At 33.2% G+C, this 14,655-nt stretch overlaps 2 protein-coding genes across 2 annotated transcripts; one reads left to right on the forward strand and one right to left on the reverse strand.

Annotated features, from left to right (window-relative positions):
• Positions 1-4,718: 4,718 nt before the first annotated feature.
• RpL31 (ribosomal protein L31) lies at positions 4,719-7,273 on the reverse strand. The gene is made up of 3 exons (XM_089703957.1): positions 7,204-7,273; positions 6,830-7,063; positions 4,719-4,886 (listed from the first exon to the last, which is right to left on the reverse strand). The coding sequence occupies exons 2-3, from the start codon at positions 7,051-7,053 to the stop codon at positions 4,736-4,738; spliced, it is 375 nt and encodes a 124-aa protein (XP_089560083.1). The 5' UTR covers positions 7,054-7,063; positions 7,204-7,273; the 3' UTR covers positions 4,719-4,735.
• Positions 7,274-7,580: 307 nt separating this feature from the next.
• On the forward strand, positions 7,581-9,305 carry LOC149482243 (exosome complex component RRP43-like). The gene is made up of 5 exons (XM_089703749.1): positions 7,581-7,726; positions 7,800-7,974; positions 8,062-8,356; positions 8,624-8,753; positions 9,067-9,305. The coding sequence occupies exons 1-5, from the start codon at positions 7,710-7,712 to the stop codon at positions 9,293-9,295; spliced, it is 846 nt and encodes a 281-aa protein (XP_089559875.1). The 5' UTR covers positions 7,581-7,709; the 3' UTR covers positions 9,296-9,305.
• The last annotated feature ends 5,350 nt before the right edge of the window (positions 9,306-14,655 follow it).

Genomic DNA, 14,655 nt, shown 5'->3' on the forward strand with positions numbered 1-14,655 from the left:
CTTGCACGCACCAGCTGCTGTTTTACCAATTATTATTATTTTAGTAATTATGAATTACATGACATTAATAACGGAACCCACTCATAAAACATGAGTAATTAGTTGGGCGCAGGTTTCCTTTTTGGTACCAATTTGTTAACTAGCATTATTTTAACATTAAGGTTTATGTTGTTTGATTAATTAGTTCCCTGCAGGTAACATCAACTTGGTGCTTTATTTCAATAACACTTTCGTGGCATGGAGCCTCAAAATAAAAATAAAAATACATTACTATAATATTAACACTACTATGCACCCTTCCTTTGATAATTATAATTATTAAAAAAATCGTATTTACAGCTTAAAAAAAAAAACAAAATTTGTCACGTGATATTTTTCATTTGATGACCACAAACACGTCTTCAAATCTAGGTTTCTCACGCTCATACGTGCGGACGAGCTGCTGCACCGGCCAGTCGAGCATAACTCCAAGCTAAATAAATAAATAAATAAAATAAATCTTTATTTCACCTTTAGGATATACAATATTGGTTATGAGGCTCTGGCTCTCTTGCTAGGCATAGCCTGTGTTAAGAAAGCCAGTCCCTTATCCCTTAATACATTGTGGTCTTGATAAAGGTAAAATAAAAAGAAAATTTATTACAAAGGCAAAAATAAAAATAAAAGGGGGATAGCCAATCCAATGAATGTGTGGTGTGTGTGTTTGTGTGTGTGTATGTGCATGTATGTGAGTGAGTGTGGGTGGATGTGTGTGTGAGTTAAGCTATTGAAAAAAGTTTAGGTACTTCATTTTTGTATCTGTTCTTCGTATAATTGTTAGTATATATTTGAAAAATTTAAGCTTTTCATACAACTATTAATAAACAAACGCCTCACCTTATCTGATTTGTTTGTCAACATAATATAAATTGGTTATTGAAGTGAAACTTCTTTATCGGGGTTGGAAAAAAATTTAGTGTAACGTTTTTTCGTTACGCGTGACATTTTTCCGTTACGCGCCATCTTTTTCTTATAGGGAGGGACCACTCGTGATTCGACGTACCTATTTCTGTAAAGTTGCATATATACATAGTAAATTATTTTTTGAAAAATAAGGTCATAAAGAAGTTTCACTTCTTACGTGTGTACACTAGTACACGCACACTGTATTTTTTTTCTTATTAATCTGCTAATACAGCAAATTTGCAATTTTTAACGAATTAGTCATACATAACTAATTATAACCGTCTGGATTTACGTAAATGAAAAAAAAATATTTATAATATTCCATTAATTCAAAAGAAACTGCTGTTTCCGGCTCATAAACTTCAACTTATCAGACAAGTCAACAAAAAAAATTAAATCTTACAAGGATCTTTTGACGCGTCGATACATACATAGGTAGTCGATTACGAGATATTTCTGAAACACATGACACGGGGCAATCCGGGAACCGTTTTCACGAATCACGATAGTGCCCGCATTGCCAGGTACGCGACTTCTTTCTTCTATATCCAACAAGCACTTGAAAAAATATTTGTTTACATGTCATTTACTTCTGATTTTATTTATTTAATAACAAGAATTCTAAGCCTTAACATTAGGTACATACTTGTCCATGATTAAATTTTCTTATGTGTAGTCCATTGAATAAAAAGATCTAGAGTGCGTGAGTTAGTAACGTAAGATGTTTCTTCGGAAACATGTCAAGAGTCCCTAGGTAATAAACATACTAAAACCCCGGGCCACTAGGAGGAGCCCCGGAGTGGGGGGAGGGGGGAAATGGGTCCATTTTTTCATTTTTCGCTTAAATCTCAAAAACGGTACATGTTAGAGAAAAACTTTCAAGGAAAAGTTGAAAGGCCATAAAATTATCTACAAGTTGTACCTGAATCATTTTTCCTATATCCTACCGTTTCTGAGTTATACGCAGTAAAACATGATTTTGGCTCAAACGATTTCCACATCAATCGATCAAAAAATATTTCTTTCTTCCAAAAAAATCAAATGTGCAACTTGTGACTGGTACTGATAGATTGCTCTTAATTAGGTCTATAATTGGTAAAATAAACACATTCCTCCATGGAAGCCTTTAGGAGGAATCGTTTGTCAAAATATTATATTATGGTAGTTTGAGTTACTGAACTTGATCTTTTTATTTTTTTCTTCCAAAAAACTCAAAAGTGCAACTTGTGACCGGTACAGATAGATTGCTCATAATTGGGTCTATCATTGATAAAAATACCAGATTCCACCACGGAGGCGTTTACGGGGAATTGAATTTTATTAGGGTAGTTACGATACTTGAACTTTTTATTTTTTTTCTCCAAAAAAACTCAAAAGTGCAACTTGTGACCGATACTGATAGATTGCTCTTAATTAGGTCTATAATTGGTAAAATAAACACATTCCTCCATGGAAGCCTTTAGGAGGAATCGATTGTCAAAATACTATATTAGGGTAGTTTGAGTTACCTAACTTGATCTTTTTATTTTTTTCTTCCAAAAAACTCAAAAGTGCAACTTGTGACCGGTACTGTTAAGGTGCGTATAAATTAAGCGCGGCAGCCGCGCGAGCCAATGTTCGACCAGAGTTGACGTTCATTTGCTGCGCGAGCCAATATGTAGATATATTTTAAGTTGAACGTAGTTGCCGCGCGCGGCAGGCGATCCATCACGAACATCTCTTCTGTAGGACGCCAAAAGTGTAGTCATTTTCTTTTTCAAGTCAGGAATAGGTATATCCATTTTCTTACTGATTTCTACCCACGCATCATACCTCAGCGATTTATTGTGGTATTGGGAGGATTTGCTGTTCCACAAAAATTCATTAGCGCCATACAATTGTATTAGTAAACGGCACTTTTCGTTGTCCATTTTTACGTATACGCCGCGCGAGCCGAATCACCAAAACTACAAACCGTCCACACGGCGCGCGAGCGAACGCCTGAAGCTCCTTTGATGCGGTCTCAAAAACCGACAGTGAGCGGATCGCCCCGCGGCACGTTCGAGCGCGGCAATGTTCGCGTCGCCGCGCGCGGCGATCCCGTCTACATAGTGCGCGGCCGCCGCGCGCGCCTATGTTCGATGGTTTGCCGCGCTTAGTTTATACGCGGCTTTAGATTGCTCTTAATTAGGTCTATAATTGGTAAAATAAACACATTCCTCCATGGAAGCCTTTAGGAGGAATCGATTGTCAAAATACTATATTAGGGTAGTTTGAATTACTGAACTTGATCTTTTTATTTTTTTCTTCCAAAAAACTCAAAAGTGCAACTTGTGACCGGTACAAATAGATTGCTCATAATAAGGTCTATCATTGATAAAAATACAAGATTCCACCACGGAGGCGTTTACGGGGAATTGAATTTTATTAGGGTAGATACGATACTTAAACTTTTTATTTTTTTTCTTCCAAAAAAACTTAAAAGTGCAACTTGTGACCGGTACCGATATATTGCTCATAATTAGGTCTATCATTGATAAAAAAACCAGATTCCACCATGGAGGCGTTTAGGAGGTATTGAATTTTATTAGGGTAGTTACGATACATGAAGTTTTTAACTAACTACCCTAATAAAATTCAATTCCCCGTAAACGACTCCATGGTGGAATCTGGTATTTTTATCAATGATAGACCTAATTATGAGCAATCTATCTGTACCGGTCACAAGTTGCACTTTTGAGCTTTTTGGAAGAAAAAAAATAAAAAGTTCATGTATCGTAACTACCCTGATAAAATTCAATTCCCCGTAAACGCCTCCGTGGTGGAATCTGGTATTTTTAGCAATGATAGACCTAATTATGAGCAATCTATCTGTACCGGTCACAAGTTGCACTTTTGAGTTTTTTGGAAGAAAAAAATAAAAAGATCAAGTTCAGTAACTCAAACTGCCCTAATACAATATTTTGACAATCGATTCCTCCTAAAGGCTTCCATGGAGGAATGTGTTTATTTTACCAATTATAGACCTAATTAAGAGCAATCTATCAGTACCAGTCACAAGTTGCACATTTGAGTTTTTTGGAAGAAAGAAATATTTTTTGATCGATTGATGTGGAAATTGTTGAAGCCAAAATCATGTTTTACTGCGTATAACTCAGAAACGGTAGGATATAGGAAAAAATGATTCAGGTACAACTTGTAGATAATTTTATGGCCTTTCAACTTTTCCTTGAAAGTTTTTCTCTAACATGTACCGTTTTTGAGATTTAAGCGAAAAATGAAAAAATGGACCCATTTCCCCCCTCCCCGCACTCCGGGGCTCCTCCTAGTGGCCCGGGGTTTTAGTATGTTTATTACCTAGGGACTCTTGACATGATTCCGAAGAAACATCTTACGTTACTAACTCACGCACTCTAGACCCCCCTTGGAGGGACTCATTCAGTGGACTAGTGGTCAAAATATTAATTCGTATGATTTTAATAACTTACTATTTTTGTAAAAGAATGATTTGTACTTTGTAGTGTATTTAACTGTTTACATACCTATTTTATGAATAGAAATAAACTATTAATCCATCAGGCCCCGGAATCACAGACACAATAGAAAATCTATTGTGTCGCGGTCGGATCTGGCCGTTCGGGGCTCAATGGGTTAAAGCATTTTTGTTAAGCTTGATTACTTTACTTATTTGATTTTTTTTTTGGAAATATGTATCACCAAAGCTTATAAAAGTTATATTTTAGTTTTTTTTAATAATGATTCATAAAGGAATGGGCCTAATGAAATCAAACACATTTTAAGCTTAACTTATTTATTCTTGGCTAGCATCCACATTTTCTGTTTGCAGACCCTTGATTGATGCAACTGGAACATATGTTACCAGAGTAAACAGCTTGTGAGCGGAGTCTTCATCGTCATTACGTCTGCGGGAAAGCCTTACCCGAACTCTGAAGGGTACATTTCTGAAAGAAAAGAAATATAGAATTTAGTAATTATAATCTTTTATATATTATAAAGGCAAAAGTTTGTAAGTATGGATGTATGGATGTTTGTTACTCTTTCACGTAAAAACTACTGAACCGATTACAATGAAATTTAGCACACATATAGAGTGTAACTTGGATTAACAGTTAACACATAGGATAGGTTTTATCCCGGAAATCCCACGGGAACGGGAACTATGCGGGTTTTCCTTTGAAAACGCGGGCGAAGCCGCGGGCGGAAATCTAGTATGATATAAACAAATTTTAACTTTATTTCAAACACTATTATACCGGTTGGCTTGGTTGGTGACCTTGCCTTCCAAGCCAGAGGTTGTGGGTTCGATTCCCACCCGGAGCAAATATTTGTGTGATGAACATAGATGTTTGCTCTGTGTCTAGGTGTTAATGATCTATATAAGTATTTATTTAAAATTATATATGTATGTTTATCAGCCATCTGGTTTCCATAACACAAGCGAAAGCTTAGTATGAGATCAGAACATGCCGTGTGTGAAAATTGTTCTGAAATATTTATTTATTTAAATATTCATTGTCTTATGTCTATGACACAAAAAAAGATATGTTTATTAAACTTGATTGAAGATTGTTCATATTAAAAATGTTACTTTCTACAACAAACTTACATTTTTGTGTCGGATTATTACTAATGTACTTTAACTGAATTAAAAAATCTATATTATTAAGATTATTAAATTAACGAAAAAGAACACTGATTTGTAAAAATGTAACATGAGTAATATTAATTTGAAAAAGTAGGTATCCCAGTCAGTTTAAATTTTATAAATGATAAAAAAGTAAAAGCTCAAATATTTGTGTGTGTAATGTAATTTACAAAAACAATGAAGTATTCATAATTAAATCACTCTATCACCTCAGTGTATTGGGTAGCAAAACAATACATTAGTTTGAAATAAAGTCACTTTCTATGTCTCGATATCCCTGTGTATAAAGTCTTAAATCTTTAAAACTTTGCAATGGATTTTGAAGCGTTTTTTTGTTTAATAGTGTGATTCTCGAGGAAGGTTTTGGTTTATTTTTTTGAGTCAAGCGGGCGAAGCCATGGGCGGGATGCTAGTCCATTTATAATATTATAAATGCAAAAGTGTGTTTTTTTTCTTACCTAGAAACAGAGCAACTTTATGGAATGACTTTAATGTCCGGAAATAGAAGGGATTGGTGAAGATTCTCATTCCCTTGGGAATTTACTTTCATTGTGTCAGTGTGCGAAAAATGCAAAACTATCATTAGACATAGAAATATAAAGGTTTGAATGTTGTCCCAAAAGTTTAAAATTTAGAAGTAAACATATTGTACATTTAACAATGTAAAAGAGCCTTAATTAATTTATGGACAAAACTCAAAATAATTTCAAACTTCAATGCATATTTTGTATTGGTTCTCAAAAGAATTGTTTCATAAATAATAGAAAGAGTAATCAAGAAACTGCATGCAACTATAAAAAAAGTATTTTGTCTCAATCGTTTCGCATAAACAGGAGTTTCCTGTAATTGATGATACTTTAATTATAGTTATCGCACAATTCTGGGAATAAAGTGGTTTACGGAGTAGGTATCTAAAAGGTGCACTAAAACTTGGTATATTTTGTATTTACTATTTACCTAATCTTTGCCTTGGCTATAATATAATTTTGAATTCGATTAAAATATAACATGTAATTCATGAACATGAATCAATTATGTACATATATACTATATAGGTATGTATTAACTTTGAAACATACCTACAGCGGGAAACAGAATATCTATAAACATGATTATAACCATGTTTTAACCTCAATTTCAATGAAATTGAATATTGGTATTATAAGTCTTCAAAATATTTTTGTTTCATTCAATAAAAAAATTAAAGAGTTTTAAACATTAATTAGATAAAGCACTCACCTCACTCCCTTAGACCACAGATATTTGTTCAATCTTGTGTCTACTCGTACATCAGGGGTTCCCATTTGTTTTTCAGCAAATTTACGAATCTCTTTGATGGCGCGAGGTGCACGTCTCTTGAATCCGACTCCATGAAGCCTTTTATGTAAGTTGACTGTGTATTCACGAGTTACAACTTCATTTATGGCAGATTTGCCTTTCCTCTCTCCTTTTGGTTTGGCCATTGTAAACAATCTGAAATTGTTGTATGGTTTATATAAATATAAGTTTATAACTTTACCACACCTTTCTTTAAACACATATTGAATAGTATCTTTGTTTTAAAATACCATTTATTTTAGATTAAAATGGATTAAAATATAACACACACACACCTTAGCGATCAAACGCCGATGCAAAAAGAAACGTCAAAGTCAAATGTCAAATGAAAATATCAAAAATGACAAACGAATATGGCATAGTCATATCTTCTTGCCATTAAAAAAAAATTCACACATCAAAGTCATACAATATTTCTATTGTGATTTCTATTCTCAACGGCTCTTTCACGACAGTCGAACTGAGTCAAACTGTTTGACTATACGTGGACTAATAATACCAAGCCAGAACCCTATACTTATCTTATATTTTCAAGAGAAAGTAATTTTTTTTTATTTTTTTTTCTAGTTGTTGAATGGCAATTCTGATTTCTTACTCTGTGTCCTGTGATCTCCGTTTTATAGTCTGTATATACCATGGTCTTGTCAACTGTCAAAATCATGTGTTAAGTGTGTAAGTGTGTAAAAGAACGACGCTCAAAGCAGACCTCAAATAAAAACAATTCAAAACTTTAATGAAACGTATATATTTTTCTAAGAATATTTAACATTGAACTATAAACATGACTGATATATATAAGTAAGCCATATCTCTCTCAGAAAAAAAATCAGGTTTGGTTTGGACCAATTCATAAATAGTTATTTCTTTTCAGGTTAATTCATCCAAATAAATATTTTGATGATTACATTTCACGAAATGTACGGCCTGATGGAAGGAAATTCGATGAACAGCGGAGTATTAAATTAAATTTAAATGCAATAAAAACATCAGAAGCTTCTGCAGTTGTCAAATGTGGAAACACAACAGTGATATGTGGAATAACCTTAGTAAGTATTAGATTGTCATATAATCCTATCGTTCATATCTTTTATAAAATATATGATAAAAGTTACCGTAACTGCTTTTTATTTCAGGAATTAGCAACACCTAAAGCAGAGGAACCCGACAATGGTTTCCTTGTTACAAATGTGGAGTTACTGCCTCTTTGCTCATCAAAATTTAGACCTGGGCCGCCATCAGATCATGCACAAGTTGTTAGCAATACTGTTAATGACATATTAATAAATTCAAAATGTATAGATCTGAAGGACTTATGCATAGTATCTGATAAATTAGCTTGGGTGCTATATTGTGATATGGTTTGCTTAGACAATGATGGTAGTGTTGTTGATGCTTGTATAACTACATTAATGGCCAGTTTAAAGACATGTAAGTAAATAAAATGTTCATTTACTCATCTCATTATGTTAGATACAAGTGGCTATAGAAAAACGTTTTCTTCGAATAGTTTAGTTTTTAACTACCAAATCTTTAGGTAATTATTTATGGTAATAAGGTAATTAAGGTATTTCAAATATATATTTTTGATGCAACTGTACATTCTGATTACACATAGACTAAGTTGCACATTTATTAATACATATTATGTATAGATAAGACAAATTAATTTACTATTAAGTGCTCTTCTTTTCTTAGTATCCTTGCCAGCTCTAAACTATGATATTGAAACAGAGGATATCAAAGTTGACCCCAGTATAAGAAAACCTCTCAAAGTTACGGGACTACCAGTGGCTACAAGTTTTGCGATATATCAAACACCACAGAGGTATTAACAATTATATAATATTATTTTCTGCTTAAATAATAAACTCAATTGAATAGCATTATATCAAAATTTGTTTCATCATAGTTAAATTAGGTTTTTGACGTGACAACAACTTATAAATTGGTTTGCCGGGTGACACTTCAAGAAACTGCGTTACGCTCCGCTCACGTTATGCGCTCACAATGAGAGCGAGTGAGAGGCACGCGGGCAAGGTTAGCCCGCCTAAGAGCGAGAGAGACAGACATAAAAAGTCGTTGTCACGTAAAACTTTCGCCCATATACCGACTTTACAGGCAACCAATTTTTTTTTCAGCAATATTGTCTTGACAGACCCCACAGCATATGAAGAAGAAATGTGTGGTGGCATAGGAGCAAATCTTATAGTATGTTGGAACCAAGGGCTGCTATGTGGAGTTCAGAAGTTTGGTGGGGGAAATATTACAACAGAGAACCATAAAGATATGTTAAAAGTAGCGAAGGAAAGAAGTAAGATTATAGAAAAAGTTATAGACACATGTGTAAATGATGATTCCAATAAATAAATACAAGTTCTTTCTCTTTTTTTTATTAATTCATGTGGCATAAATATATTTCATGCAAAGGGCAAAAAAAAGATAATATAAAGAACAATATATATTTGTCAATCACAGTCCTTGTTTTACAGCTAATTGAAATCACTATTAATTAGTATATGCTTTCATTATTTAATATTTTATAAGATAAAAATATAATCTTATTAGCAAATATTTTCTAGGAATCTGTATCAAATTGTATAATCTGCTTAGTATTCTATTGTGTCAATGTTTAGAAAACAATATTATATGTTATACTTTATTCTCTTCTAAGATTTTAGGAGTATAAAATTGCCTATCGCACTTTAAGACACACACTGATAATACTGTATTACATGTCACACTTAATTAAGCATATATATTTTAATAAATAACTTAGTTGCATAAAAAATACATTTAAATATTCCTCAAATTCAAAACAGAATGTTACACATTTTTTAAGCTCGCTTGCATTTCTATATTATAGGATTTTGACACATCATGTACTTCTTTGGCCAGCTTTTGATCCATTTCATAAAGTGAAGCAATTATAGGTTTCATTTTTTGAATCATCTCACTGACATTTCTTAATTTTTGTTCTTGAATAATTATACGCCTTACAAATACAAAGGTATATATGAGCGCAATAATTATAAGAATTCCAATTTTTAGCTTGGTTTTCCATGTTAAACCCAATTTTATTTTCATTGATTGTTGTGAAGGCGGCGAATCGTACATTATTTTTCCTTTCTCCACATCCATTTTATGTCCTTTCATTTTCGTTCCCAAATAGTAACAATCTTTAAACTTCTATTTAAAAGTAAATTTGAATCACCCACTTCAAATACTTGCTATTTGTATCGATCATATCATCTTAGGAATAGAAATAGAAATTTGTAATATTCCTTTCCACATTATAGTTATTTGTTTATCAGTTTTTGGTTTAAAATCACTCAGTTTAACGATAAACATAATATTAATTATCGAGTTTAACCCATTTAATGAGCTGTAATGTGGTCATTTAATCGTTTTGAACGATTAAAGATCATTTTTTTGGGATGTAGAATTAAGGGCTTGGTCTAGTAGTGCAAACAAATGCATCCTGTCATCCTATATGTAAATAATACAAATGTACTAAGGGAAAGTTGCTCCACTTAATTTTTAAAAATTAAATCATTCGTATAATTTAATATTCGTAATAAGTACCAAAAATGACAATTTGAAACAATTTTCGTGAAAATTACACCGGGTGATTTTTTTTATCAGTACACAAAATTTGCGAATACTTTCTATTGATATCTTCAACTTCATGTTTATATAACTGATCAACTTTTACAAAGAAATTTGGACGAAATATAAAAAAAATAAGCTTTCCATACAAAATGCATAACTCTATACATTTTTTTCGACCTAAGTTTCTTAGTGAAAGTTGTTCAGTTTAACTAATAAAACGGATAAACAAATTTTGTATTTAATAAAAAAAATGTAATGTTTGTGTTAAAAAATTATAAAATAGAAAAATACGCAAATGAAAACAAAAGATATTTATTTCTGACTAGCTTCCGCCCGCGACTCCGTCCGCGCGGATGTCAGTCTTCGCGTCTTCTACAGATTTATTATATTATGTATAATATATAGATTTATATTGATAAACCTAATAAATCTTTTGCTAGCATTCTGATGCTTTATCGGTTGCACTGGATTTATCTCTTTTTTTTCAATCGCTTGAATGATATAGGATGGGTCCTTGATGGGCATCGAATGCTGAAGTCTCGAATCAATCAATTCTGACAGTAGGCAATTTATGTAAAATCCAATAATGGTCCATCATTTTATTTTGCCTAAACGTTACATACTTTTTTATATATTCTATTTTATATATTCTATTTTTAACGAATGATTCACTCCAGTCCAAACAGCAAATAAGCAGACTTCTGCTTCTGCAACGTTTAGTTGTCCCTGAATTTGGAAAAAATAGTCATGATTCTTATCTATGACAAAAGTGTTATTTTTTGCATTGTATTTCAAATATTAAATTTTTTTTTAACCGCATCTTCCGCATTCATGTCTTTTGCCGGAATTAGACATTTAACTTCTACTAGTCCCATTTTCCCTTTTTGATATGGGAGTGTATAAAGTAAATTTTTTAGATATTTCTCGTTATACTTTTAAAAAGTTATTATTGTCATTTTGCTCATTAGGTAAAGTAATTTCGATATCAGTTTTAAGTTTTTTGATACCTGCAATAATAACGTCATAATCGCCTGCACATACTTATCGATTACACCCTGTATACAATCCACCATCCACATTCATAATGTTTTCCTGTCCTCCTCTCCTTTACGCTGTTCACCGATACATTTTAAATGAGTAAATCTGCTACCACTGAAGGATGTTTCATTGTGATGAGCAAATTTTCACCACTGTTGTCGATTATTTGTTTTTCATTTTTAATCAGCAATTGGGAATCATCAGTTTTGTTTTTTGCAGATTGGTGATGTACCCTAACAATACGTCGAAAAGGGAAAGCATCAACGAATTATCGTTTTCGTCCTCTTTTTTTATTCTTCGCGTCTCTGTTACTTCTGTTTGTTTAGTTCTCAACCCCACTGAATTTTGATGATGTGATGATAATCCATTCGTTTTAATATTGGTACTTAGAGTTTTTTGGTAGTTTTGTAGTTAGACTAAACTAGAAATGGTGGACTAAATTTGTCAGCGCGTCTGTAAGATCAGAATATAAAACCAACATCCTGTATTTAAGTTACAAAATTAATAATCAAACAACATGCCGCTACGTTGAAAATGACTAGAAGAAAAAATTAAAATACCTCGGATCAATTTTGGAGTAAACAAATCATTTTCCCCGTATGGGGATTTCCCCGGATGAACTTGGGAAGTTCAAGTTCTCAATACAAGTTTATATTATATTTCGTATTTCTCAAACGAAAAATAAACATTTTTGGAACTTCAAAAAAATTATATTATAAGAAAATTTATGAGCTTACTTTAGTTTTAAAGAAATATACATCCCTTTACTGACACCCCGTAAAATAAAGAAATTGTTGCCAATCACCTTTGCAATCTATTTGGTTTCATTAACTTTATGTTCGAAGATAATTTTTTTTCTAGTAGTTACACGCGTATTTTTTTCGTTTATTTTCCATATCGAAATCAAATGTTTAAAAATACGAATATTTGCACAAAACTAAGATAAAAATAATCAATTAACAAAAATATTAAATTTAATGAAGTAGAGCAACTTTCACTTCGGTATGAAGGAAAATCGAGCGTAGAGCACACGTCAGAACGCTCCGGCCCAAGGAGCGCGACTAAAGAAATTCGCTAGGATTTTTCGTTATTATTTTAAATATTTTTTTAATATTTAAAGAATTATCAAAATTCAAAAAAAATTTTTTTTAAAGGATTAATACTCATTGGTCTTCAACCAACTCGAATAAATTAATGGAAAAAATAACTTTTAGCAGTATTTATCAATCGATTTTGTAAGGCAAAAAATGGGAAATTTAATGAATTTATAACGCTCTAATTAAGAAAATCATAAGTTTTTCGGCAATTGTATTCAGCAGTTTTTAATAACGACTATATAAGGATAATAATGCGCTGATCAGATTATGTAAATTGTAATCGGTTGCAACGTAGTGAGTGCACAAACTTAGCTCGAAATGATTTTGGGGGAAAGAGACTTATCTTGAAGGCCTGATTAAGGTAACATAAAGTAACTTTATAAATGTGAAAAAATTCACGCGCATTGCGTATATAACACTAATTGATAAACAAGAAAAAAAAATTCAGTTTATCATTTCATTAGCCGGGAAAAAATTGTCAAATAACTTGTTGAAAACGCAATTTTGCTAGACTGCAGCCTTAAGATTTTTAGAATTGTGTTTATTGTTGTGATTAATCGTAAATAACCAGAGATACAGACTGCAGAGTCTATAATAGAGTCATTTGTCAAATGTCAATTCAGTGTTGCCAGTGGTAAATAGTCAAAAGTAAAAGCATCTACAGACGCTCCGATTTGGTTGGTGCCAACCAAATCGGAACCGACAAGACAACCATTCCAACATTGCTACAGATTGTCCGACGGTTGGCCTTCCAGCTGTCAGTTGACCATAGAGTAATATGTCAGTTGACCATAGTACGAAGAGAATGGGCTAAATTCTACTATAGAAATAGAGAAAATTACAGTCATATGCGGCTCTTACAACTTATTTTTTAAGGTTTTTAATGTAGCCGCACTGTCATTTTTTTTTAATACTTCTAACATAGTAAAATACGCTTGATTTCTGGCATCTCTATTTGCGTAATCTTTGTTACTTAAGTCCCACAAACAGGGAAAGTCTTTATATAGTTCCAGCAATTTTATTAATATGTCACGTTCGGTGACCGTAACTCCCTCGGCGTTCATGTTGACGTCCTACACCGGCGGCGTTGCGAATGTGAATGAGCCAATTACCTATATTACTCTATGGAATGAGCCGATTTGGTCGGAACAAAGCTTCCAGACGTTCCAATTTGGTTGGATCGGATAGGAAGTTGGTTTGGTCGGTACCGCCGGCGCATCCGACCACGTCAAACCAATATTAATAATAATTATGTCGGACCGACCGCTCTCTACACTTTCCGATTTGGTCGTGGTCGGATGGTTGGCACCAACCAAATCGGAGCGTCTGTAGATGCAATTACACGACACTGACCAAAAGACAACTGACTTTTTGTCGAAAAAACCGAAAAAAGTAACATTACCTTTTTGACGTCACAACGTCCTATAATTCGATAGAACCGGCTGCACGCACGAAAAAACATGACTCATGCGGCGTTACCTCGCTCTGAGGCGTTCTATGTAAGGTTTGAAGTGCAAGCGAGAGCGCGGAACGAGCGATAAAGAAGCACAATCGGACGTTGTCACGTTCAACTATCGTCAGTAAACCGACTTTACAGACAACCAATTTTTTATTGTGGAAATTGGTGAAATACGTTATTATGGCAATTTATTTATAAAATAAAACTTAAATACTTAAATAGTATACTATCCATAGAGTGCGAACAACGAAGTGGGAACAGTAGGCACAGATGGGAACAACACGACTTTACCGCCGCGAGCGCTCGTAGTCGTGGTTGAGTGCTATCGAAGTGCGTTTCTCTAGGGATTTTTTTCATTTTTACGAATAAACATGGTGAAATGTGCAGTTCGATCTTGTAAGAACGATACTAGAAAAACACAAAATTGAAATTCAGTTTCACATTTCACCGATAAATCGATTGTTGTATTTATTTTTATGAAAATAAATCTAACATCGCGGGGGTAAAGTCTCCCTTCGCGCACC

This window comes from Colias philodice, chromosome 15 (assembly GCF_061535455.1).
Source record: "Colias philodice isolate Cphi_HAF_F1 chromosome 15, ilColPhil1 Martin Lab GWU primary, whole genome shotgun sequence".
In the NCBI taxonomy this organism is placed as follows: domain Eukaryota; kingdom Metazoa; phylum Arthropoda; class Insecta; order Lepidoptera; family Pieridae; genus Colias; species Colias philodice.

Coding starts and splice junctions, on each gene's coding strand:
- RpL31 (XM_089703957.1), bottom strand. CDS start 7,053: ATGGCCAAACCAAAAGGAGAGAGGAAAGGCAAATCTGCCATAAATGAA. Junction 4,887..6,829: donor CTGTGGTCTAAGGGAGTGAG/GTGAGTGCTTTA, acceptor CTTTTCTTTCAG/AAATGTACCCTTCAGAGTTC.
- LOC149482243 (XM_089703749.1), top strand. Junction 7,975..8,061: donor TGATATGTGGAATAACCTTA/GTAAGTATTAGA, acceptor TTTTTATTTCAG/GAATTAGCAACACCTAAAGC. Junction 8,357..8,623: donor AATGGCCAGTTTAAAGACAT/GTAAGTAAATAA, acceptor TTCTTTTCTTAG/TATCCTTGCCAGCTCTAAAC.